Genomic DNA, 27,158 nt, shown 5'->3' on the forward strand with positions numbered 1-27,158 from the left:
GGGACGACAGAGAATGAAGTGGCTGGATGGCATCACCGACTCGATGGACATGAGTTTGAGTGAACTCCGGGAGTTGGTGATGGACAGGGAGGCCTGGCATGCTGCGGTTCATGGGGTCGCTAAGAGTCGGACACGACTGAGCGACTGAACTGACTGAACTGAAAAGTAAAGAGCTCTGGTAGGAATCACCCTACCCAGAGCACCAGCGGGCAAATCTGCGCGCAGCGCCTGGACCGACTCGGGAGGTGGTGCTACCGTAGCCCCGTCTCCTCGTCCAGCCTCGTCCGCCCCAAGGCGAGGAGGCGGGGCCCCCAGCTGAGTGAAGTGCCCGGAGTCCAGGCGCCCGGTATTGCTAACCCGTCATGGACCCAAATCGAGCTTCCGCGCGCTTGTGCGTCTTGCTGCGACACCTCCGTTGCCGCTTGGCCGGGACCGTTGTATCCTTTGGGTTTGCGGGGTTCGAGCCGGAAGGGTGGCGGCTTTCAGGGCGCATTACAGCCTCCGCGCTGTCTCTTCCTGGCTCCGCAGCATTTATCCTCGTGATGGTCACATCTCTTTCGGGCGCTGGGGGGCCAGGGCAGGTGCGTCCCGAAGGCCCAAGAGAGGACTTGTCCTCCCGGTGGGGCTCGGGTGCTGGCTCCAGCGCCTGGACTGTGGTCGCTGCAGCCTCCTGGGTCCTTTTTTCCCCGGCTTTGGGAGGGGAGGGTGTGAAGAACATGCAGGCCTGCTCTCTGCTGCCCTGTCACTTTGTGTACTTGACCGCACCTGATGCTGGGCAGCCAAGAGACAGAGGCGTAACCCGGGCGTAGAGCCACCTGGAGGAGCCGAGGGGTCCTCTCAGGGTGGAGCTGCCCCGAAGCTCTTCCTTCTCCAGGGGAGCCCGGTGAAGCTTACACTGTTTACCGGAGAAGGGCCGGGTGTCCTGTGTCCTATCCTGGTCAGGCCATCTGAAATTAATCCCCTGTCAACCTGTGCGCCACCGGTGTTGGATCCAGAGAGATGTCACTGTGTGCCTCAGTAATCAACTTACTTTACAGACTTGTTTTTGCTTGTTCAGTGATCTCATTCAGGGAGGGCTGGGTGTTTTATTTTTTTCCCCTTAAGTGACCTGATTAGACTCTGCTCTGCTATGTATAGATTCCGAAATTTCTCCTAAAACGATTATACTGTTTCTTTTACTTCCATTGTTGCGCTCCCATCTGTGTTCCAAGCCTTGACATATTCGAATCGTTATAAATTTAAAATCGCCTCCATAAACTGGTAAAGGGAACCCAAGTGACTAGGTAATCTCACTTTACAGGTGAGAAAGCATTTGAGGTTAGGAGAAATTAACTCTCCTGAGCAAGGTCATTTAATGGAAGCAGTGGTTGTCAAAGCGTGGTCCCCAGAGCAGCAACAGCAGGACTACCTAGGTGCTTGTTAGAAATGCAGGTACTCAGGCTCCTCTTAGACCTGTGGTATCAAATGCCTGGGAGTGTGACTGGCAACCTGTTTTCCCCTAGTGTGGTACTATTAATAGTTCAGTTGTGAGAAGTGCCAATATACTGGGCCTAGATATAACTGGAGGTAGATTAAGGTTTCCGGGTCCAGTCTGTTACTACTTTTAATTGTGTTCTTTTTTTTTGCGTGGGTGGAAGGAGGGCGGGCAAGCTGCACAGCACGGAGGCTTTTAGTTCCCCGACCAGTGATCAAACCCATCTGTGTCCCATTCAGGGAAAGAACGGAGTCCTAACCACTGGACCGACAGGGAATTCCCTAACATTTAATATTCTGATCTCGCTGGACTTTGTTATAATAGTGTCGAGGTCAGAGCTTGTTTTTTTCCATCTCTATTTCCTAGAACAGCACTGTCCAATACAAGCTCCTGTGATGGTGGAAAAATGTTCTTTGCTGGGCTCCGTTCAATGTGGTAGCCACATGTGGCTATGAGCACTTGACAGGCGACAGTGCTTTCTTTTAAGGAACTGAAGTTTTCATTTTAATTCATTTCAATTTACACAGCCAGAAGTGGTGAGCATTGCTGCCTACATTTCCAGTGACTATGTGTGTGTTTAGGCTTAAAGAAACTACTAGAAATTACGTGGCAATTTCCTCCCAACCTTAATTATTCCTTTAAGAAATAAGGAATCATTTTTGAAGTATCAGTGCAGTGTTTAAATGCAGCTCAACACAAAGAAGAAAATCTATATGACCCGTAATTCCACTTCTCACAGATTATTATTTGTAAACACTTTGGTCTGTTTCTTTTCTATATATTTACATAATTGCATAATTCCATATTCAGGACCCTGCTGTACTGTACAGATTTTTGCATCCATTTTCCCCCAGGTTTAATAGCTTTGTATAGTAAGCATAGTAAATGATTGTTAGCTTTGTAAACATTTCCACATACTAAGAAAATTCTCCAAGGACAACAATACCAAAAATAAAAACCGTAATGCAGGAGTGGGAGAGAGGAGAAAAGGATTGGAAGGCTGATGTCTGGACTGTCCTGGCAGCCACATTTTGTTGGGAACATCTGACAAAGAGGTTAACTCTCCCTCGGGGAAAACAGACAGTAGCTAGTGATTCTGACTCCTGGCCCGCCTCACAACCCTTTTTCTTTTTCCACATTCGAGGCTTGTGGGATTTTAGTTTCCTGACCAGGGCCTGAACCCAGGCTCTGGGCAGTGAAAGGCCGGAGTCCTAACCACTGGACTGCCAGGGAATTCCCATCTTCTTGACTATTATATTGTCCCCACTTATATACCGACATCATTCAAAAAGGATAACATGTTTATGTGAAGTGTCATTCAGAAAGTAGCTCTTTCAGCTAAAGAAACAATGAAATAAATGACCTAAACAAATGAGATCCTAGATCAATCATCAGGTGATGACTGTATAGAAAACTAGAAGGAACTTTTAGATGTTTTAAGATATTTAAAAATGATAGTCTACTATGTGGATCATATTTTTCTTGGAGTCATTGTTTATTTTATGAACTTTTTTTTTCTTTTGAGAAACCACAGGTAATTCAGAGGCGTGTGAAAGGCTGGATGCTGCAGGTTTTAAATAGAAGGCAACTAGTGTTTCTGTATCCCACTCATTCTCCAAGGGTTTTCCAGCCTCAATACAACTGAAAGATGCAATTCAGTTCTATCAGAGTGATTTTAAAAACTTTTTATTTTATACTGGAGTCTGTGGATTACCAATTTTGATAGTCTCAGGTAGACCAGCAGAGGGACTCAGCAATCCATATACATGTATCCATTCTCCCCCAAATTCCCTCCCATCCAGGCTGCCACATAACACTGAATAGAGTTCCCTGTGCTATACAGTAGGACTTTGTTGGTTATCCATTTTAAATATAGCAGTGTGGACATGTCAATCCCAAGCCAGAGTGATTATTTAACTGGGGGCAACATCTTGGAGCTTGAGCTCTGTAGGGGTTTGAAAAAGTTCTCTGGGTGAATCTGACACCCATCATACCCACTTCATCTGAGAAACAGCACTTTACAGAGAGGTACTCCACTAAACTAACAAGTGCTTATTCTTGAGCCAGACTTGGCAAACATTTTTTATAAAGATGCTATTTTTTTTTTTCAAATGACCAGCCAAACTGTTTCTAATATTTTGGACTAACTCCCACTAAGAGAAAAACTTCTTTTGAATAGAACATGATTCTCCTTATTTCTAGAATAGAATAGAATAAAAAATTTCCATTTTTATTCACTCAGTAGTTTGGTGGAAGGAATATCCAGAGGGAATAAAATAGATGGAAAGTATGAATACAATGTTGGCCAAATCTTAGCTCAGCTATTTTCTGCTGGGTGACCTTGGACCAGTTACTGAACCCAGACCCCAGCCAAGAGTTTCTGCTCTGTGCAGTTGGAGTAATAATGCTCTTGGCTTCCAGGCACCTCCATAGGCTGTTGTGAAATGAGATGATCTAAGGAGAAGACTCTTGAGAGTCCTTTGGACTGCAAGGAGATCCAACCAGTCCATTCGAAAGGAGATCAGTCCTGGGTGTTCATTGGAAGGACTGATGCTAAAGCTGAAACTCCAATACTTTGGCCACCTCACCTCATGCGAAGAGTTGACTCAATGGAAAAGACTCTGATGCTGGGAGGGATTGAGGGCGGTAGGAGACAGGGACGACAGAGAATGAGATGGCTGGATGGCATCACCGACTCGATGGACATGAGTTTGAGTGAACTCCGGGAGTTGGTGATGGACAGGGAGGCCTGGCATGCTGTGATTCATGGGGTCGCAAAGAGTCGGACACGACTGAGCGACTAAACTGAACTGAACTGAAAGCAATAATGCATCGGAGCGTTTGTGTGTAGTCAGTGTGCCTGATGACTGTGTAGGGCTGGTCTTCCCTTGTGAAAACCAATCCAGGGTGGGTTGATTCTAGAAGGGTGGTGCCTGGACTGTACTTGATTTGCCTTAAATCACATCCTAGGTAGCTCACCACACGTCGGGGGTTGGTTCTCTTGCCAGTTTCCATCCTCAACAATTCCAGTAAGTAGATATAATTTTAACTCTTAGCCATACAATGTATATAAAGGTGTTTTTTTTCCCAATGATAACTGAGATATAAAATACATATTGGCTGATAAAAATTCATTATACAAATCCTCTGAATCCAGGACTTATTCTCATTAGAACAATTATGGAAACTTTGGAAGACACATTCTATATGTATTTTACAATTTAGAAAGAAGGGAAAACATCACAAAGTGCATAAGTTTATTTTATAAAATTCAGGCATGGTATATCTCATTTAAATTAGCCAGTTTTTTTGTCACTCTGATATCTTAGCTAGCATCTTTGTTTTATCTTAAAGTCACCATTGAAGTGGAAGACATTGATCTCCATGGAATATTCTCATAGAGTCACAGTTCCAAACCAGAGGAATGGACAGGGGGATTTGAGTTTGTGTGTGTGTGTGCACTTATTTAGATTTTGTTACTTTGATTTCTTCTGTAAATGGGTGAACCAGACAATTAAAAACATAAAATATATTGTTTGTTTCCTGTCTGAAAAGCCATACGTATTCATTACAGAATATATTTTAAAATCACAGAAATATGGTGAATTTAAAAAATCATTCTAATGCCATTCTGTTCAGTTCCATTCAGTCGCTCAGTCGTGTCCGACTCTTTGTGACCCCATGAATCACAGCACGCCAGGCCTCCCTGTCCATCACCAACTCCCAGAGTTCACTCAAACTCATGTCCATCGAGTCGGAGATGCCATCCAGCCATCTCATTGTCTGTCGTCCCCTTCTCCTCCCGCCCCCAATCCTTCCCAGCATCAGAGTCTTTTCCAATGATTCAACTCGTCGCATGATGCCATTACATGAAGGCAATCACTGTGAAACATTTTTGTTTTGGCTTTATTTCTTTATAGTATTCTTGTTTTAAACAAATTGTGTCTTGGTTTTACATCACTGTCATCACATTTTAATTTAATAAGCACTGTCCTTGCAATTATATGTTCTTCATTTTTAATATCAAGTCATATCCCATTGAAAGGATGTAATATAACCAGTTAAATATTCTTCCATTTCTTCAGTTCAGTTCAGTCACTCTGTCGTGTTCCCCTCTTTGCGACCCCATGAATCGCAGCATGCCAGGCCTCCCTGTCCATCACCAACTCCCGGAGTTCACTCAAACCCATGTCCATCGGGTCGGTGATGCCATCCAGCCATCTCATTCTCTGTCGTCCCCTTCTCCTCCCGCCCCCAATCCCTCCCAGCATCAGAGTCTTTTCCAATGAGTCAACTTTTCGCATGAGGTGGCCAAAGTATTGGAGTTTCAGCTTTAGCATCAGTCCTTCTAATGAACACCCAGGACTGATCTCCTTTAGAATGGACTGGTTGGATCTCCTTGCAGTCCAAGGGACTCTCAAGAGTTTTCTCCAACACCACAGTTCAAAAGCATCAATTCTTTGGTGATCAGCTTTCTTCACAGTCCAACTCTCACATCCATATGTGACCACTGAAAAAACCATAGCCTTGATTAGATGGACCTTTGTTGGCAAAGTAATGTCTCTGCTTTTTAATATGCTGTCTAAGTTGGTCATAACTTTCCTTCCAAGGAGTAAACGTCTTTTAATCTCATGGCTGCAGTCACCATCTGCAGTGATTTTGGAGCCCCAAAAAATAAAGTCTAACACTGTTTCCACTGTTTCCCCATCTATTTCCCATGAAGTGATGGGACCAGATGCCATGATCTTAGTTTTCTGAATGTTGTTTCTTGGTGACAGTAATTAATGTTTCAGATTTAAAACTTAAAATTGTTCAGATTGTTTCTTTAATGTTCTAGAAATAAAAGTGCTGAGTGGAAGAGTACAAACATTTCTGAGCTTCTTGATGAATATTCTTAGGTTATAATTTTTAAACTGGACTTACTTGAGTTTTTTTTCCCTTTAGGTATACTCGAGAGAATAATGTTCTAAGCCTAGAAAATAGAAAATTTTATGAAAAAAATGGATTTCTTGTCATTAAAAATTTGGTGTCTGATGCTGATATTCAACGCTTTAGGTACAGTAACACTCTTTGATATATAACAGGAATGTATATTCTGTGTGTGCAATGGGACTATGTGTAGGATTACCTTGTGTGTGTTCAGGTATTTTTCAGGGATCGGGTTTGTTAGGAAATGGCTTGTTAGAACCTGGGTTCAAGCCAGAGTGGCTTTAATCTCAATCTCTTTGGTTAATGTTGTAGGTAAATCACAGTTTCCTTAACCTTTCCATGCCTGTTTCTGTATCTGTGGAATGGCGAAAATAACAGTACTTATGCACTAGAGTGGTTTTAGGAGTAAACAGGTAGAATAAACAGAGTATGTTGAACAGGGCCTGGTGCATGCTGATGCTGAGAAAGTGTTTGCTATTTTGTTCTGATGATGAAACCAAATCACAAATATTTCCCCAATGATCCACTAAGCTATGGAGTATTCAAATTCTGGTAGTGAATTTCAGCTCCACAGTTAGGAGGCAGGCACTGCTGAATTGGCCATTTCCTCCTTCCTGTCATCAGAACGATTCGACCTGGGGCTTGAGGACCACTAAGTGCAGGGAAACCAGCCCCGAGTCTTCGAGTCTGTCCACAGAGCAAGCAGAGGCCAGGCAGGTGCGTAGTGCCCTCGGTACTGACACCATTTACCAATGAATTTCCTAGGAATGAGTTTGAAAGAATCTGCAGAGAGGAGGTGAAACCATTCGGATTGTCAGTGATGAGAGATGTCACCATCGCAAAATCAGAATATGTGCCAAGTGAGAAAATGGTTTCCAAGGTCCAGGATTTCCAAGAAGATGAGGAACTCTTCAGATACTGCACCCTCCCTGAGGTTCAAGACCTTCCTGTGCTTTCTTTCTCATAGTCCATCTGCCTGTCTGCCTCTGAAATCTTTATAACTTTTTTGTTTTTTTTTCATTTTATCTTGCCCTTTGTTACTGGCCTTCCAAGGTGGTGCTAGTGGTAAAGAACCACCCTCCACTGCAGGAGACTTAAGAGACATGGGTTCGATCCCTGGTTTGAGAAGATCCCCTGAAGAAGGAAATGGCAACCCACTCCAGTATTCTTGCCTGGAAAAGCTCATGGACAGAGGAGCCTGGCAGGCTCCAGTCCATGGGGTCGCAAAGGATTAGACTCTTGCCCTTTTCTATTGGGGCCCTATAGCAATGGTTCTTGATCAAAGCAGACATTTGGCAAAGTCTGGAGACATATTTGCTTGCCAGGCAGGAGGGGTGGTGGGTTTCAACAGGTAGAGATCCAGATGCTGCTACTGGGTCCAGGGATGCTATAATGCAGAGAATAGCCTGTCGCAGCAAAGAGTGGTACAGCCCAATATGTCAGTAGTGCCAAGACTGAGAAATCCGCATAATTTTGCTAATTTTGCTGGAGAAGAGCAGGAATTCTGTGGTAAACAGAGAGCCTTTTCACACTCTCTACAGGCATGTCCACGGGGATTAAAGTGCTGAGGCTTACCTATTGTACATCGTTTTCAATTCCTTTTATGAATCAAGTCAGTAGAGGTGTCTGTTTTTAAATTTAAACTAGGTTTTTAAAAAATTATTCCTTAAGAGTAGTTCATAGTTATGAAAATATCTAGTGTGGAATGACATGAAGGGAAAAGGAAATTCCCGCACCCCCTGCACCACTCACTGTTCAGTTTTATGTATCCATTGAGAGTCGTTTCAGGTATAATCAAGCATATTTGCATAACCCCACCTTTTGTGTAACAGGAAGCATCCTGGTTGTCACCTTGTTTTTTCCACTGGTAGTACATATGAGACATCTTTCCATTGGTATCTATGGATCTACTTTATACTTTGTAAACTGTTGCATAGTAATGCCTTGCATGAATGTATGACAGTTTCGTTTTTAAAAGACTTTATTATTTTTTCTCATTTATTTATTTTTACCTGTGCTGTGTCTTCGTTGCTGCGCACGGGCTCCTCTCTAGTTGAGGTGCATGGGCTTCTCATTTCGGTGGCTTCTCTTGCTGCGGCTCACAGGCTCCAGAGCTGGCCCTAGGCAGCTGTGGTGCGTGGGCTTATGTGCTCCTTGTGTGTGGAATCTTTGTGGAGCAGAGATCAAATCCATGTCCCCTGCACTGCAGTGGGTTTCTTATCCACTGTAGCATAAGCAAGTCCTGTACTGTGGTTTCCAACCAGTCACTTAGAATGGTTTTAAAGGACGCTTTGCACAAAATACTTGTAGAACTTATACCCCAAGTGCTGTTAGAAAGTCTGATTCATGGAGACAGCACAGCTGAGGCACCTGGGTGGTCCGGCCTCTTGAGTTGGGGACGAGAAGGGAAGTGGCCCCTCTGAACCACGCATTCTTCCCAACCTCACATCCTGTTTTGGAAATGAAAATTCTGCGGGTGGATCATGATAAAAGCTGTAAATTATAGGCAACACGTGATAGAATGTCTTGTCAGGATGTTCCTACTTCTGTAACCTGCAAACCATGTGTCTGGTGGTTCATGCGATGACTTTTTAGGAGGTAGGTATTCTTCTAATAGCTAGGTATTTATTTTAATATGTATTGGAAAAATGAACCAGCACCTCAAACCCATGATTTCAAGAATATTATTAATCAGGATAAGACTAAGATAAGACGTAGGGAGAATATCCGCTAAATACGTTGGGAAGTTCTGCAAAGCAGGACAGAAAATCTGAGGATGGCTCTTGAATGACAGTTTAGACAATTGCAGCCTAGGGGAGATAAATTGGAAGATTGGGATTGACACATCAACTCATTGTATATGAAAGAGACAACTAATAGGTAGCGATTACTGTATAGCACAGGGAACTCTACTCAATACTCAGTAATGGCCTATATGGGAAAAGAATCTTAGTGTATATGTGTAACACTTTCATTTCACTATGCACCTGAAACTAACACAACAATGTAATTCAACTATACCCCAATCAAAATTAAGAAAATAAAAGAACAGCCCTTTTGCCAATTTTTGAATACCTCCCAAAATGACAAAAACAAACTTTTTATTAAAAAAAAAACAAGCATTAGGCCAGACTCCTGGGATTTTTGTAACATTTCAAGTGTTTTATAGTCAAATTGCCTACATTCCTTATACAGAAGAGATCATATATGTGAAAGCCATAGAATGTGCTTCATTTTCTGGAGTCAGACAGAATTAGAGATTGAATATGGATATGAATTTGAGCGAACTCCGAGAGAGTGAAGGACAGGGAAGCCTGGTGTGCTGCAGTCTATCGGGTCGCAAAGAGTCAGACACGACTTTGTGACTGAGCAACATCTTTGTCTTTTTCATTCAACTGGCCCTGCCATTTTGGGCATCATTTTCATGGAAGGTCTTATTCCTGCCCTTCGTAGCTGGTGTCTCGGAGAAACTCATGACTCTCTTGTAGAAGAAGCACTTAGATTTTCAGCTGGTTCTAAGAAGCCCATTTCAGAGTGTTTCCAATGATTTCCAGTTGCTCACTTTTGCGTGGTTTGTTTGCCAGGTTGTGAAATATCGATTGATTGATTTAAATGACTGCCAGCGGGGTTCTGGTACAGATAGATGGACTTGTGCCGCATACTTGTGCATCTATTTCTCATGAACTTTTCCCTCCTTTTTCCTTAGATCCTGAAATATGTGGAGTGCTTCACTGGACCCAATATTATGGCCATGCATACAATGCTGATAAACAAACCTCCAGATTCTGGTAAAGAGCTCTTATTGGTAAAGGAAAGGCAAAAGCAAACAAATAAAAAAGAAGTTTTTAATTAAATTACATAAAATTGGTAAAGAGCTTTTATTGGTAAAGGAAAGGCAAAAGCAAACAAATAAAAAAGAAGTTTTTAATTAAATTACATAAAATTGATGTGCTAACTAATAGCAAAGTGCACAACTGCTAAATTTTTGCATAAATGAATATATATACTTTCCCTTGAGTCTCAAAGTAGCTTACATCATAACAACACAGAAATATAATAGTGATGCTGATGTTAACTGTAGGGTTATTGCTTGGACTGTAGACAAGTGGCTTCTGAAAGATGCAGTTTAATAAAACACTGTCTCTCTACCCCACAGACTCCTGATATTCAACATCTCTAAGCTTTGTTACCCACTCTCACCCATGCATGAGAGTTTGGACTTTGCCTTTCTGATCTAAGACAGTATTATTACTAACAAATTTAAAACTGAACTTATATATCAAATACCATAGCTATTCTTAAAATTCCCTGTGCTTGGTAAAATGTAGTTTCTAAGCCCTCCCTCCTAGAGAGACTGATTCAGAAAATAGGACCTAGGAACCTGGATTTTATTAACCATACTCAGAGATGCTAATGCAGATGGCTCTTGGGCCACACTGAGAAATTCAGCTGTATCAGTGGTAGGAAATCAGGCATTAGAGATCTTTGATCCGTTTCTACTTTGTCTCTGTCCTGATGGCCAAGAGAGGTTTATGCGCTAAGCCTGTAGCCTAACATCAGCAGGCCTTTCCCTCCCTGGGTGTCCTGCCTGGAGAAATCCCTTGGCCTGGGGGAACCACATTCAGAAGGCAATTCAAGGGGAGAATGTGAATGTGGGCATAGTATCTCTGATTCTCCACAGTGATTGTATATCAAGTGGTTCGTTTGGTCGTGAAACCTGAGAGTCCTTCTATTTATATATTTAGTTAATTAATGAATACTTTTTTGATATCAGCCACTTAGAAGTTTATCAGACGGCCTCAGATTTGACCACTCTAGTCAAACTTTTTGGGGAATACTCTCCAATATGTTGGCCACCTATGGGAAGAACTGACTCATGAGAAAAGACCCTGATGCTGGGAAAGATTGAAGGCAGAAAGAGAAGGGGATGACAGAGAACGAGACGGTTGAGTGGGATCACCAACTCTATGGCATCAGTTTGAGCAAGCTCTGGGAGTTGGTGATGGACAGGGAAGCTGGTGTGCTGCAGTCCATGGGGTCACAAAGAGTCAGACACAACTGAGCAACTGAGCTGACTTGGAGAATGCTAAGCTCTGTGCCCAAACCAGAGTTAGGGAGGAATAAAGCAGAATGGAGGTGATGACATACGCACAGATTTCTAGCAAACAGTGTAAGTAGTCCTCGGTTACCAGAAACCCAGAAGGAATGACAGGATCCAGAGGCATTGTGCTGATTCTGTCTTCTAATTTGACGCTCATCTGTAGAGGCTGATTTTCTTCAGCACTGTCTCATCTGTATGACTTGTGCAAGGATAGTTCATTGTTCTGGTTTTTCAGGCAGTGGAGAAGAATTCTGGGACTTGAGTTTATTTAACAACAGATTCTATTTCAGGCAAGAAGACATCCCGTCATCCCTTGCACCAGGATCTGCACTATTTCCCGTTCAGACCCAGCAATAGCATCATTTGTGCCTGGACAGCCATGGAGCACATTGACCGGAACAATGGCTGTCTGGTTGTGCTCCCAGGGACACACCAAGGCTCCTTGCAACCCCATGATTATCCCCAGTGGGAGGTAAGTCTGCTAGACGGCTGAGTCTTGATCAGAACCTTTTCTTGTTTTGATTTCACATCAGTATGTGTAAGGAGCTCTGCCAATAAGATGACATTTCCTTTCCTAACAAATCATTGCTCTAGGATTTAGAATGAAGAACAGGGAAAATTCTAGGATGTCTGATCAAATGATCACCTTTATTCTTTCAACAAGTACTTGAAGGCCAACCAAAGTGGTGGACTTTGGTGATGCTATAAAAGATCAGTGATTATAAAGCCTAACTGCAGAGGTCAGACACAAACACGGTAACACCATATGTGTGTGCCAGGTGAGTTGTACACACTGGTAGTTCTCTCAGTAAAGAGGAGAATCATCTGCTTCCACCTGAAGAGACCAGCAGAGAGAGGCTCTGGGGAAGACTGAGCAGTATTCCATTATGAGACTATTCCATGGTTTATCAATTCAGCTGGTGAGGTTGGAGGACTGTTCAATGCTTTGGGGCTCATGAGTGAGGAAATCAAATCATTTCTTCAAGAATGATAACCCTGTGGTCTGGCGCAGAATATGTTGGAGGAGTAGGAGTTCAGGGACACAGAAACCGGAGAGGACACCCATAGTGTTTTAGATGTAAGGCAATAAAGCTCAACATTCAGAAAACTAAGATCATGACATCCGGTCCAATCACTTCATGGGAAATAGATGGAGAAACAGTGGAAACAGTGTCAGACTTTATTTTTTTGGGCTGAAAAATGACTGCAGATGGTGATTGCAGCCAGGATATTAAAAGATACTTACTCCCTGGAAGGAAAGTTATGACCTACCTAGATAGCATATTAAAAAACAGAGGTATTACTATGCCAACCAAGGTCCGTCTAGTCAAGGCTATGGTTTTTCCCGTGGTCATGTATGGATGTGAGAGTTGGACTGTGAAGAAAGCTGATCACCGAAGAATTGATGCTTTTGAACTGTGGTGTTGGAGAAGACTCTTGAGAGTCCCTTGGACTGCAAGGAGATCCAACCAGTCCATCTTGAAGGAGATCATTCCTGGGTGTTCATTGGAAGGACTGATGCTAAAGCTGAAACTCCAATACTTTGGCCACCTCATGCGACGAGTTGACTCATTGGAAAAGACCCTGATGCTGGGAGGGATTGGGGGCAGGAGGAGAAGGGGACGACAGAGGATGAGATGGCTGGATGGCATCACCGACTCTGTGGACATGAGTTTGAGTGAACTCCAGGAGTTGGTGATGGACAGGGAGTTCTGGCGAGCTGAGATTCATGGGGTCGCAAAGAGTCGGACACGACTGAGCGACTGAACTGAACTGAAGGTCTCATAATCCTGTAATAATGATTAAGGTGGGAAGAACACATTTTGTGAAGGCAGAAAGAGTACACATGGTTCTGTGAGACGTAAAGAATATGGCTTTCAGGACTTCAGTGTCAACTAGTTAGAATTCTTGAACTGAGGATTAGTGCTCGGTGAAAATACTTTGAGTCTAGATTCTGCTATAAAATCTGAATTCTTCAGTTAAGTTGTGGTTTAGGAAAGGTTGGTTCAAGCAACAGAAGTGGGCTCTCAGTGACTCAAGCTGAAGGGAGGGCCACAGGGACATGAAGAATCCGTGGGCAGGCCGCCAGCTCTGGAGCGTGAGGAGGAAAGAGGAAGCCCTTCTTCAGAGGGAACAGTTGTGCTGCAGCACCTGGAGTGGTCAGACGAACTTGACTGTGTGCAGTCGCTTCGGTCATCTGCTGAGATTCCAAGTAGCAGCGGTGGGAGGTCAGACGAGCTTATCTTGCTCACATATCCACACTGGGCAGGAGGCAAAGACTCAACACAGTGCAGTAGGGAAGTAGTCATTCCCAAAAGGAATTTGGAGTTGGAATAGTCTTAGGAAAGGAAATGGGATGCTGTCCTCCAAAGACCAATAAAAGACTGGAAATGTTGTTACTTCTCATTTCAGTTTGTTTCATAAAGATATAACTATTATCGAATGCAGTATCTAACCTTGAAAATATTTTTAAAATAGAAAATAGTTTGAAAACAAATAATGATTTTTGTTTTTCTATTTTTGTGTGGTGATTGACTTGGAAAAACAGGGAGTGGAAAATATTTTAAAAGCTAATGTTTTAATTTACTATTCTTTCTTTACTCTGAATGTGACCTATGTGGTTTCTGGACTGAGAAAGACTGAACATTTTCTCTCTGGGAGTTGGGAGAACAGTTAGCTTCTCAGAGATACTTCTGAGTCATAGAGGAGGGACTGATATAAGTTCCAGGTGAGGAGAAGAGCATGCTAGGAAAGAATGAGCATCAGTTCACCAGGAAAGGTGGTCTCCTGCATTCCCACAAGACGCAAAGCTGATATGGGGGTCTTCAGTTGTCATTCAGTATGAACAGTGGGTGGCAATTCCAAATTTTTCATCAGGTCTAAAAAATACAATTTTAACATCAACACATGGCTTTCTAAAGCAGTCAACTAAGAAAGTTTGGTATACGTAAGTTTTTTTTTAATCTTATTTATTTATCTCTTTCTCTTGAAACAACTTAGAGAAGCTTTGTTTTCACTGATGAGTCATTGATAAGAGTCTTAATTCTTGGCTTCTTCACTTTTGGACTTGGCTTCTCTCCTGTTTTTAGGGAGGAGTCAACATCATGTTCCACGGGATCCAGGACTATGACAAAAACAATGCCCGGGTGCACTTGGTGATGGAGAAGGGAGACACCGTCTTCTTTCACCCTTTGCTCATCCATGGATCCGGTCGGAACAAAAGTCAAGGATTCCGGAAGGTACATGTTCACATCACAGCACTGTTTGAAGATGAATGCATGAGGAAGAAAAGTATCCTGATACATGAAAAGTTAAAGGATTTGTAACTTTTAACTCAGCTGCCCTTAGTCTCATAGAAGGCAATGGCAAGCCACTCCAGTATTCTTGCCTAGAAAATCCCATGGATGGAGGAGCCTGGTAGGCTGCAGTCCTTGGGGTCGCTGAGGGTCGGATACGACTGAGCGACTTCACTTTCACTTTTCACTTTCACACATTGGAGAAGGAAAATGGCAACCCACTCCAGTGTTCTTGCCTGGAGAATCCCAGGGACGGGGGAGCCTGGTGGCTTCCATCTATGGGGTCACACAGAGTTGGACACGACTGAAGTGACTTAGCAGCAGCAGCAGCAGCAGCCCTTAGTCTGGTGCTTTTACCAGGAAACATATTTATCTCCCTCGTGCTTTGTTGCTTACAGCAGTAAGAAGCCAGATGACCGTAGGACGCCATCACCAGTGAACATTCATGGACTTGCTCCAGGCAGAGGGCTTAGTTACTTGGCAACTGACAGCATGTTTCAGAGGAAAAGATAAAGGCAGACATACATACCAAATAATAACGTTTGGAAGGTATAGAGCTCATATAAGGGGAACATCTGTAGTATTATCGCTAATGGATAAAATATTATTGATTGGAAAGGAAGGTGTGAATTTCCCATCCAGAAATCAGATATGGCCATGTTTTTCACTCCTTAGCCTCCGAGGGTTTTCAGGTTTATGATATCAATTCTTACATTAAAAATGGACAGAATTTCTCATAAATTCCCAGATTTCTTGCTTCTCTAAAATTCATCAGATTTGATGATATGCTGGGCTCACATTTCCCTATGATGACGTGGCTGTTGATACTAAATATTAGTGTCTTCTTTGGGGCTGAGTGAAGTTTTCCACTTTATCACATCAGCTCTCTGTCTCCCTGTGATTGAGGGTTATTTGTCAGATTTCATGCTCCATTCACTCAGACATCCACCAGGCTCAACAGACTGAGATAAGCATGAGGCAACAAGGCAGTTCCCTGAGGCTCAAAAAAACTCAGTATCCAGGTAAATAGTATCTTAATGCCTTGGTTGAAAGAAAGAAAAATTAATTCCGATAAACCCATGGTAAGCACCACACCAAAATTTTAAGGAAAGATCAGACCCTCTAATACCATGACACCCAGAACTGTGCAAAAGGAAAATACAGGCACTACACTGGAAACAGTGTGTTTTAATGTACTAACTTGGTGGTTTTTCAATATTTTTGACTGCTTTAAAGTTTGGGAAAATATTAACCATTGAGAAATGCATAAAAGCATACAGGTAGGAGTATACATTTCTTTCTTTTGCCTCAGGCTCCAATATCGTGTAGAATAGTACTAGGGTTTCCATGGGAAATAAAGTTTGTGACTCAACTGCCTAGAAATCCGTAAGAAGTAGGAAGATCTTCTGATGGGTGCAGTCACCCTAAGATAAGTAACTTTTGACAAGCAAGGTGAGTTTCAACTATTGCCTGGCAAGTTAGATATGTTTATAAGTCCACTGAGATTGAGGAGAACCATGTAACTTACATCTTACCTTCAAAAGGAAACGATGAGTATTTTATGTGAATGCTATCAGACTGGAACTGTGCTTTGGATTGGAGGGGGGGATCTGCGTATTATTTTCCCTTGCAAAGTTTTTTCAGTTTTTCTTCCCATCCTCTGTGGCCATTGAAATACCAACTCATTACAACCTCCATTAAATTCTAAAGCTGAGAAGGTGATGAGAAACCCTGCAATACATTCCTTAGTAGGACTTGGCAGTATCCTTCATTTGAAAAATCAATGCTAAAGAGTTAAAGATTTCTTCCTTACATAATTCTGTTCCCTGCCCCGTATATACTTTTGGATCATAATAATTTCCACAGGCAATTTCCTGCCATTTTGCGGATGCCAACTGTCACTACATAGATGTTGAGGGCACCAGTCAAGAAAATATTGCAAAGGAAATTGTAAACGTGGCCAGGAATATGTATGGATTTAAAGACATCACTCTGAAGGTATGTTTGTATAAAATGACAAGGTAAACATCTCGGTTTTTTTCTTCATATGCTTAATAGTGTCATACCTGATTCATTTTGCAGGTATAAAGTGCTTAGGCTTACAGCACCTTTTGGAAACATTGCTGAGACCTTCTAGCAATGACAATGGGTTTTGTTATACTACTTGCTTCCCCAGTGTGGGGGACCTGGTTTCTGTAAGTCTTCAGGCAGGCCATCGTGTTCCAGAATGGACAAGTAGGAGAGGAAATATCAGATTCAGAGATGAGGAAATGGAAGACAATGCAACTTTCTGAACTCATAGCTGTAAAAGGTTTGGGCTGTCAATCACAGGCCTCCTTTATTTGTAAAGAAAGCAATTCTCAAGCAAGTGATTGTTTGGGTCAGTTGGCACTGGGATTTTAAGGAGAGCCTGCATGTAGTAGAGATGGGAGATCACTGACGCTTTTCATAGTGGTGTTAAGACAGTATTTCATATGCCTGCCTAATTAATACACCTCGCTGTAGATTATTTGTTTTTTCTTAATTTTTTACTTTGTATTGGGGTATAAAGCCAATTAACAATGTTGTTATAATTAGATTGTTTGTTCCTTATTGGTGAACATTCCATGCTGTTGCGGATCAATAACAAATTATCAGTCAAGGCAACTAAATAAACTTGGTTTGTATTATAGGGGATTATATTTGGGGCTCTGAAACAAGAAGCTGAACTTGTTAGATAATCGTAAATGCTTCATCTATTCTCGGGGTGACATGACCCCCAAGTAGACTGAATGTAATGACAACTCAGGGCCTCTGGTACTTTGAAGAGCCTCGCATGCCAACAGCAGCCTTCTGAAACAACTTCCCACCTCAAGAGTCATCCTCCACCCTTGAGCCATTTTCTCTCTAAATCTCTGAATGTATCTCCATATCTGAAGATGCTCTGGCCTCACTTTTGCACCTCCTGGACAGTCTTGTCCTTCCATTGTCCAGTAATTAACTGTCATAGAAAGGCAAACTATTTTGCCAGTTGGGTCTTCCATCCAACACCCTGAATTTTAAGGCAGGAAAAACACATATATATTCTGTTTGAGGCCTGTCAGGGCAGTACTAATCAATCAGTTCCTCTATGTCTTTTCATGACTGTCTCAGCTATAGTTTATCGACTTTACTCAGAAGAACAACACTAACTCTGCTATAGTGTTCTTTACAGGCACAAAAGCATGTCCCTGTCCCTTTTCTTCACCAAAACTCAATGGAGCAGTCGAGATAGCTCCATGCTATTAATGAGAAAATGAAGAGTTCAAGAGATTGGCCTCAGTTACTTAAGTGATCGAGATTTTAGAGGAGGTCCAATTCCAAAATCATTCTTCTAGCATACTTTGCTGTTTGCAGAAAAATAAGCAAAAAAGTTTGAATTGTCTTATTAGGAACAAAGAAGAAAAAACCAATCCAGTAGCCAAGGACATCATTTTCAGGAGCAGATCACTCAGAATGGGGCAGGCAAACACCACCAAGGACAGCAGGAGCTTAGGTTTTAAACTGTTTTGTGACCAAACATAACAGCCAGTCCCAACACCTGTAATCAACACAGTGCCAAGTAAAGCATAATGACAGTGTGAGGACTCACTGTCTTGGTTTATGAAACATGATTTTCGATATTGACAAGTAAATTAATTGGACTCTCAGAATGTGGTTTTTATTTACTACCTTATGACTATTGTGGAGGGCTATTTCCCCCCTATTTATTGATGAGTAGATGCCAGAAATCTTTGTCTTATGGTGAACAGGTAAATCCAAGTTCCCAGAAACTCATTGTGTTTGGTATTTTTTGCAGGATTTTTGGACATTTCGAGGGCGTGTCATGAAAGGAGAAAGAATCAACCTTTGAAACAGCCGTTCGCTCAAACTCTTGTCAAGAAAATCGAGGTGGAACAGGATGTCAGAGGAAAATCTTTTCTCAATGAGATGATCTAATCATTTCCATCCATGTTAACAAAATCCAAGTGCATGGATGCAGTACTTAATTGCATATGGGTAATAATGCATTATGGTGGGATGCCTTCAGTGGATATAAAATAGTAAAAGTGAAATATTACTGTTTTAAGGAAAACTTGGAGTTGCAACTAACAAAGGTGATGCATAAAGAAGTGTGTTAGATCAGTTTGTTTCATTCAGTTAACTCTTTACCCAAGCAAGGTTTAATGCTCTGAAACAGAGAACCCACTACCTCCCAGTTTTCTGTTGTGTGAAATTTCTTTTCAAATCTGGAAGAATGAATATTAGAGGTACAGTTGGTGAAGGGCCTAAGAAGGGCATCAGGTTGTAACAATAAGGGTGGAAACTCACATTCTGACACAGGATTCCTTCCATGGCCTCTCTAGGCCACAATCCTCCTTAAAAAAACGGACTGAATTTTTCCAAGTCTTTTTCTCTAAAGAAGACCAGTGTAACTTTCTCTGTCAATTCATACTTGGCATAGCAGCTGAAAACATTCAGCATGTATGAATGAATATTACCTCTTTGAAGGTCCAGGAAAGCTTTTAAAATAGTTGTGATTTGGATATCGAGTGGCATAAGCTAGTTATTTTAATAGAGTATTTCGCCACCAGCTGAGGGCAGCAAGGAGTCATAATTTTTCTTTTTATAAATTCTAGTTGAAGCTTTAATAAGAAAAACAGAAGAAGGAAAGGGTCCGTTTCCATAAGCAAAGCACGCGTTTTCCGAAGTGTCGATTCACTGTTTCTGTCAGTTTCTCTGTAAGGACACCCAGTTTAAGCTCAGGTTCAGGTGGAAGCTGGGGAAGACCTGAGAATCCGTGACATGCTCTCAGGACAATGGAATAACTGGAAATAAAATGTATATGTGGAAAGTCAGCATAAACAGCATGTATGGGGCACTGTTTGCAAGAAACTGTTCAAACTAACTTTAAAATACATTTGAAAACTTAGACTTCAGGAGGAAAATCAGACAGCAGAACGTCATCTCCCTGGTGCAATTCTGAGTGACCTGCGGCTCGTCAGTCAGGAAACGTTTCCCCTCTTTTCTGTGTCCCTTGTGTCAACTAGTTCATCTAACAAATGTCCAAGCATCTGTTACTGATGAGGTTCTTTTTGCACTAGTTTCTAGAAACATTTTTCAAGGGGAAATGCTGGGACCAGAGATTTGCAGCAAAGAGAAAAGACAGAACTGTTTCAGGTCTGCCTCCTTCAAGGAGTGTGGGAGTGCTCCATGTGGAAGCGCATGGAAGCACGGGGGAAAAGGGGATCGGGAGAGTGCAGTCAGGTATCATCTTGATTATTGTGCACAGGTGTGAGTAAGCCTCGGGCCTCTGAAAGTTTGGAAATAGAGGCGCTTGGCAGAGACTGGGCTTCCCAAGGTAGCTCAGCTAGTAAAGAATCCACCTACAGTGAAGGAGCAGTTGCTTTCTTGGGTCAGGAAGTTCCTCTGGAGAAGGTGAAAAGCTCTTGTTGAACCACGTAAGACGCTTGGATTCTTGGCCTCCGGATGAGAAGATTTCAATCAGGGGCCAGAGATGAGGCTTGATTGCTCAAAGCTTTTTTGTTGTTAAGTTTCATTAAATGATACAAAGGAGAAAGCTTCTGACATAGACATCAGAAGGGGGCAGAAAGAGTACCTCCCCCTGCTAGTCTTTAGCTGGGTGTTATACAGGTACTAGCAGTCTGATCACTTCCACTGTATAATCATAAGGGATTTGATTTAGGTCATATCTGAATGGTCTAGTGGTTTTCCCTCCTTTCTTTAATTTCAGTCTGAATTTGGCAATAAGGAGTTCATGATCTGAGCCAGAGTCACCTCCTGGTCTTGTTTTTGCTAACTGTATAGAGCTTCTCCATCTTTGGCTGCAAAGAATATAATCAATCTGATTTCGGTGTTGACCATCTGGTGATGTCCATGTGTAGAGTCTTCTCTTGTGTTGTTGGAAGAGGGTGTTTGCTATGACCAGTGCATTCTCTTGGCAAAACTCTATTAGCCTTTGCCCTGCTTCATTCCGTGCTCCAAGGCCAAATTTGCCTGTTACTCCAGGTGTTTCTTGACTTCCTACTTTTGCATTCCAGTCCCATATAATGAAAAGGACATCTTTTTTGGGTGTTAGTTCTAAAAGGTCTTGTAGGTATTTATAGAACCGTTCAACTTCGACTTCTTCAGTGTTACTGGTTGCGGCATAGGCTTGGATTACTGTAATATTGAATGGTTTGCCTTGGAAACGAACAGAGATCATTCTGTCGTTTTTGAGATTACATCCAAGTACTGCATTTCGGACTCTTTTGTTGACCATGATGGCTACTCCATTTCTTCTAAGGGATTCCTTCCCACAGTTGTAGATATAATGGTCATCTGAGTTAAATTCACCCATTCCAGTCCATTTTAGTTCACTGATTCCTAGAATGTCTACGTTCACTCTTGCCATCTCCTGTTTGACCACTTCCAATTTGCCTTGATTCATGGACCTAACATTCCAGGTTCCTATGCAATATTGCTCTTTACAGCATCAGACCTTGCTTCTATCACCAGTCACCTCCACAACTGGGTGTTGTTTTTGCTTTGGCTCCATCCCTTCATTCTTTCTGGATTTATTTCTCCTTTGATCTCCAGTAGCATACTGGGCACCTACCGACCTGGGGAATTCCTCATTCAGTATCATATCATTTTGCCTTTTCATACTGTTCATGGGTTTCTCAAGGGAAATATACTGAAGTGGTTTGCCATTCCCTTCTCCAGTGGACCAAGACCAGGAGCTGACTGTGGCTCAGATCATGAATTCTTTATTGCCAATTTCAGACTTAAATTGAAGAAAGTAGGGAAAACCACTAGACCATTAAGGTACAACCTAAATCAAATCCCTTATGATTATACAGTGGAAGTGAGAAATATTTTAAGGGACTACATCTGATAGATAGAGTGCCTGATGAACTGTGGACAGAAGTTCGTGACGTTGTACAGGAGACAGGGATCAAGACCATAGCTATGGAAAAGAAATGCAAAAAAGCAAAATGGCTGTCTGAGGAGGCCTTACAAAGAGCTGTGAAAAGAAGAGAAGTGAAAAGCAAAGGAGAAAAGGAAAGATATTCCCATTTGAATGCAGAGTGCCAAAGAATAGCAAGGAGAGATAAGAAAGCCTTCCTCAGCGATCAATGCAAAGAAATAGAGGAAAACAACAGAATAGGAAAGACAAGAGATCTCTTCAAGTTAGAGATACCAAGGGAATATTTCATGCAAAGATGGGCTCGATAAAGGACAAAAATGGTATAGACCTAATAGAAGCAGAAGATATTAAGAAGTGGCAAGAATACACAGAAGAACTGTACAAAAAAGATCTTCACGACCAAGATAATCACCATGGTGTGATCACTCACCTAGAGCCAGACATGTTAGAATGTGAAGTCAAGTGGGCCTTAGAAAGCATAACCACGAACAAAGCTGGTGGAGGTTGTAGAATTCCAGGTGAGCTATTTCAAATCCTGAAAGATGATGCTGTGAAAGTGCTGCACTCAATATGCCAGCAAATTTGGAAAACTCAGCAGTGGCCACAGGACTGGAAAAGGTCAGTTTTCATTCCCATCCCAAAGAAAGGCAATGCCAAAGAATGCTCAAACTACCGGACAACTGCACTCATCTCACATGCTAGTAAAGTCATTTTCAAAATTCTCCAAGCCAGGCTTCGCATTATGTGAACCGTGAACTTCCAGATGTTCAAGCTGGTTTTATAAGAGGCAGAGGAACCAGAGATCAAATTGCCAACACCCGCTGGATCATGGAAAAATCAAGGGAATTCCAGAAAAACATCTATTTCTGCTTTATTGACTATGCCAAAGCCTTTGACTGTGTGGATCACAATAAACTGTGGAAAACTGTGAAAGAGATGGGAATACCAGGCCACCTGACCTGCCTCTTGAGAAACCTATATGCAGGTCAGGAAACAACATTTAGAACAGGACATGGAACAATAGACTGGTTCCAAATAGGAAAAGGAGTACGTCAAAACTGTATATTGTCACCCTGCTTATTTAACTTCTATGTAGAGTACATCATGAGGAACGCTGGGCTGGAAGAAGCACAAGCTGGCATCAAGATTGCTGGGAGAAATATCAATAACCTCAAATATGCAGATGACACCACCCTTTTGGCAGAATGTGAAGAGGAACGAAAGAGCCTCTTGATGAAAGTGAAAGAGGAGAGTGAAAAGGTTGGCTTAAAGCTGAACATTCAGAAAACTAAGATCATGGCATCTGGTCCCATCACTTCATGGGAAATAGATGGGAAAACAGTGGAAACAGTGTCAGACTTTATTTGGGGGCTCCAAAATCACTGCAGATGGTGATTACAGCCATGAAATTAAAAGACGCTTACTCCTTGGAAGGAAAGTTATGACCAACCTAGATAGCATATTAAAAAGCAGAGACATTACTTTGCCAACAAAAGTCCGTCTAGTCAAGGCTATGGTTTTTCCCGTGGTCATGTATGGATGTGAGAGTTGGACTGTGAAGAAAGCTGATCGCTGAAGAATTGATGCTTTTTAACTGTGGTGTGGGAGAAGACTCTTGAGAGTCCCTTGGACTGCAAGGAGATCCAATCAGTCCATTCTAAAGGAGATCAATCCTGGGTGTTCATTGGAAGGACTGCTGCTGAAGCTGAAACTCCAATACTTTGGCAACCTCATGTGAAGAGTTGACTCACTGGAAAAGACTCTGATGCTGAGATGGATTGGGGACAGGAGAAGCGGACGACAGAGAATGAGATGGCTGGATGGCATCACCGACTCAATGGACAAGAGTTTGAGTGAACTCCGGGAGTTGGTGATGGACAGGGAGGCCTGGCGTGCTGTGATTCACAGGGTCGCAAAGCGTCGGACACGACTGAACGACTGAACTGAACTGAGCAGTCTGCTAATTAAAGAAAGGAAATGTCTCAAAACTCAGAGAATGGCACCAAGTGAGTCATCCTGGGCCATAAAATGATTGACATGAATCTTGAAGAAAGGCAGATTTCCATACAAATGGATAGTTTAATTAACATAAATAGCATATTAAAAAGAGACATTACTTTGCCAACAAAGGTCTGTCTAGTCAAGACTATGGTTTTTCCAGTAGTCATGTATGGATGTGAGAGTTGGACTATAAGCAAAGCTGAGGGCCGAAGTATTGATGCTTTTGAACTGTGGTGTTGTAGAAGACTCTTGAGAGTCCCTTGGACTGCAAGGAGATCAAACCAGTCAATCCTAAAGGGAATCAGTCCTGAATATTCATTGGAAGGGCTGATGTTGAAGCTGAAACTGCAATACTTTGGCCACCTGATGCGAAGAGCTGATTCATTTGAAAGACTCTGATGCTGGGAAAGATTGAAGGTGGGAAGAGAAGGGGACGACAGAGGATGAGATGGTTGGATGGCATCACTCACTCAATGGACATGAGTTTGAGTAAACTCTGGGAGTTGGTGGTGGACAAGGAGGCCTGGCCTGCTGCAGTCCGTGGGGTCGCAAATAGACAAGACTGAGTGAGTGAACTGAACTGACCATAGATTAGGAGAACAATGTATGAGTATAACATACTGGCTTGTCATGTAGGTTTTGAGCCTTAAGGCAGAATGGAGCAGACGACAGAGTCTTGGGTAAATGCATAGTATATTAACATAGCTTATGACCAACGTTTCCATAAGAAAAATGCATTGGTTAGGTGAAAGTTTGAGAAAAGTTAAGAACTAGGTATCTTTGTGGCAACACAGAATTTTAAGTGAACCTCTTTTTAAACTTATATATAGAAGGGGAAAATATATAACACTAGTTTGTTTCCTCCTGCCCTTAAGAGAGAGATAAAAAATTGTCTGACACTTGCAGCCTATTTCCTCTGTTTGGAGACCCCTGGCCTTCCTATCTGTTACCCTCTCAAAGGGATAGGCTATTCACTCTGGTATCCTTGGGCTTCCCTGATGGCTCAGATGATAAAGAAATGACCTGCAATGCAGGAGAGACCTGGGTTCGATCCCTGGATTGGGAAGATCCCCTGGAGGAGGGCATGGCAACCCATCCTAGTATTAGTCTGTGGGATCACAAAGAGTTGGACACAACAGAGCAACTAAGCATAGCGCAGCAGGGACTGAGGGGGTGGGATTCAGCCCTCTGGTGTCAAAAGTTCATCTAGCATTACTGGCACATTCCCAGATGGAAGGTCACTGGTCCTGTTATAGCCATGCATTCTCGGAAACAATCTCACTCAGAAGGACAATGCAGATAGTGGAGTGCAGTTTATTACACCGGTGGGCCCAAGGCAGAGTCTCCTCTTAGCCAAGGACCCCGACCGACTTTTATATATATGGAAACATTATATACCTTAAGTGTACTGCTCAAGCCCACATCCCCAAATTCCTTAAACCTAGCCTGGAAAATGTTAAAGGGAGATACCATCAGGTTGCAGCCGTGATTCATAATCAGAGGGGTCAGCTGGTTATACATTGTAGCCTACACCAATGGGTGCCATAAAGATTATAAAGGTGATTGACTACATAGGGGATTATTACATTCCTTTTGGCGACGGGAAATCTTGGTATGGAATATGGTGTTTATCAGTCCGGGAGGCCAGTTTGGCTGTTGGGATGTTATCCCCATGTTTTGCTGCTTTATCTGCTTGTCGGTTTCCCAGTGCTTGTGGGGTATCTTCCTTTTGGTGACCCCGACAATGCATCACTGCTACCTTTTCAGGTTCCCTCACAGCATCCCATCCAGTCAAGATTTCTTCTTTGTTTTTAATGTCCTTCCCTTGGCTGTCAGAAGACCTCTCCCTTTATATAAAGCCCCACGTACATGTCAAGTAGCAAAAGCATACCTGGAGTCTAAATGTTTGTCTTCTTACCTTTTGACAGCTAGAGGGTCCGGATTAGGGCATAGAGTTCGGCCCGTTGAGCAGACCAGTGTGATGCCAGAGAGCTAGCTTCAGCAATGGTTTCTTCCGCGACTACTGTGTATCCTGACAGTTGTTGTCCTTGTTTCACCAGGCTGGTGCCTTTGGTGTACAGGACGAAATCTGGGTCCAGGATTAGCAGGTCTCTCAAGTCAGGTCTGCTGGCATAAACTTCTTCAAGGATTTCCTGCAATCATGTGGGGGCCCAGCTTCTCTCACAGGAAGGAGAGTGGCCAGATTCAGGGCCTGACAAGGCTCAATAGAAACATGGGGTTCTCCCATAACAGTCCCTGGTCTTGAGTAATCTGAAATGTCGACAGCCATTTATGCGGGTCCGCCTCGAGGGGAGTGTTAACCTCATGTAGGACTTTCACGATCAAATCTTGGCCCAAAGTCAATCTGGTTGCCTCCCGGACCAGTAAGGCAACCACAGCAACTGCCTGCCAGCATCCCAGCCACCCAGTGGCAACATTGTCCAGCAGATTCGAGAGATAAGCCACAGGTCTGTCCCGTGTCCCCAGAGTCTGGGACAACACTCCCATAGCCATCTTGTCCTTTTCAGTCACGTAAACAGTCAATGGCTTAGCAAGGTCTAGCAAGCCCAAGGTGGGTGCTGATGTAATTGTACCAGGGTTGAGTTCTATTTCCACTGGGACTTGTTCTGTAAGCCCAGGGGGTTGACTTCCGCCCAGATCTCAGGGAATTATTAACTCTCTCTCTGAACTGTTTAGCCTGTCTTGTTTCTCTCCTGGGAGATCGTGCAACCTCCATTCATCTTGAGGGGTTACTGAGAGGGAGAGTAAATAGGTGGTTGAGCCCACTCAACGACTGGATCTTTCGTGGAGAGGGGAAGATCACTTGTACCCCCAATTTAGAGAGCAAGTCTCTTTCCAACAAAGGTACTGGGCATTCAGGCATGTATAAGAATTCATGAGTCACTTGGTATATCCCCATCTGACATTTTGGCTTGAGACATAAGGCTGCATTTATCACCATCTGAGACCCAGCAGCCTCTGGATCTATTGGCAAATAAAGTCTGTAGACCTCACACAGTCTTTCGTAGAACTCAGAGGGTGATTCGATTTCCCTCTGAATCACTTTGCAGGGTTTTGCCATATTCCTAGGTTTTCGGGGCCCCCTCTTGAAGCCTTAAAACAGCTGCCTGATATCAGGGACCATAACAGTCCCTGGTATTGAGTAATCTGGGATGCCTGATATCTCTCCAGGTGGCCCCGCCCTTCCTCTCTGTTGCAGTCCCAGTTGGGCCTCCCTCTCATGGGGGGCGGGGGGCTAGTTCTGCCCACCACTGCGGGTTTGCAGTCCCCTCAGGTGCCATTTCTCTTTACCATTTTGTGGGCTCAGTTAGGAGCCTGTGTCTCCTCAGTGCTGAAAAGGGAGACTAGTAGTTGGATTATGTCCTCCCATTGTACGGTGGTGGGCTCGAAAATAGTCTCCAATAGTCT

At 42.9% G+C, this 27,158-nt stretch overlaps 1 protein-coding gene across 2 annotated transcripts; it reads left to right on the plus strand.

The window, feature by feature from the left end:
- The first annotated feature begins 288 nt into the window (after nucleotides 1-288).
- On the plus strand, nucleotides 289-27,158 carry LOC129557967 (phytanoyl-CoA dioxygenase, peroxisomal-like). 2 transcript variants are annotated; one of them, XM_055428628.2, is made up of 9 exons: nucleotides 289-437; nucleotides 4,445-4,503; nucleotides 6,419-6,529; nucleotides 7,169-7,337; nucleotides 10,110-10,191; nucleotides 11,795-11,976; nucleotides 14,594-14,743; nucleotides 16,667-16,798; nucleotides 18,618-27,158. In XM_055428628.2, exons 1-9 carry the CDS (start codon nucleotides 363-365, stop codon nucleotides 18,669-18,671), a joined length of 1,014 nt encoding a protein of 337 aa, XP_055284603.2. In that variant the 5' UTR covers nucleotides 289-362; the 3' UTR covers nucleotides 18,672-27,158. The 2 variants fall into 2 exon arrangements, with proteins under 2 accessions (XP_055284603.2, XP_055284611.2); XM_055428636.2 differs by lacking the exon at nucleotides 6,419-6,529.

Source organism: Moschus berezovskii, chromosome 15 (assembly GCF_049115385.1).
Source record: "Moschus berezovskii isolate FMDL1 chromosome 15, NW_MosBer_1.0, whole genome shotgun sequence".
In the NCBI taxonomy this organism is placed as follows: domain Eukaryota; kingdom Metazoa; phylum Chordata; class Mammalia; order Artiodactyla; family Moschidae; genus Moschus; species Moschus berezovskii.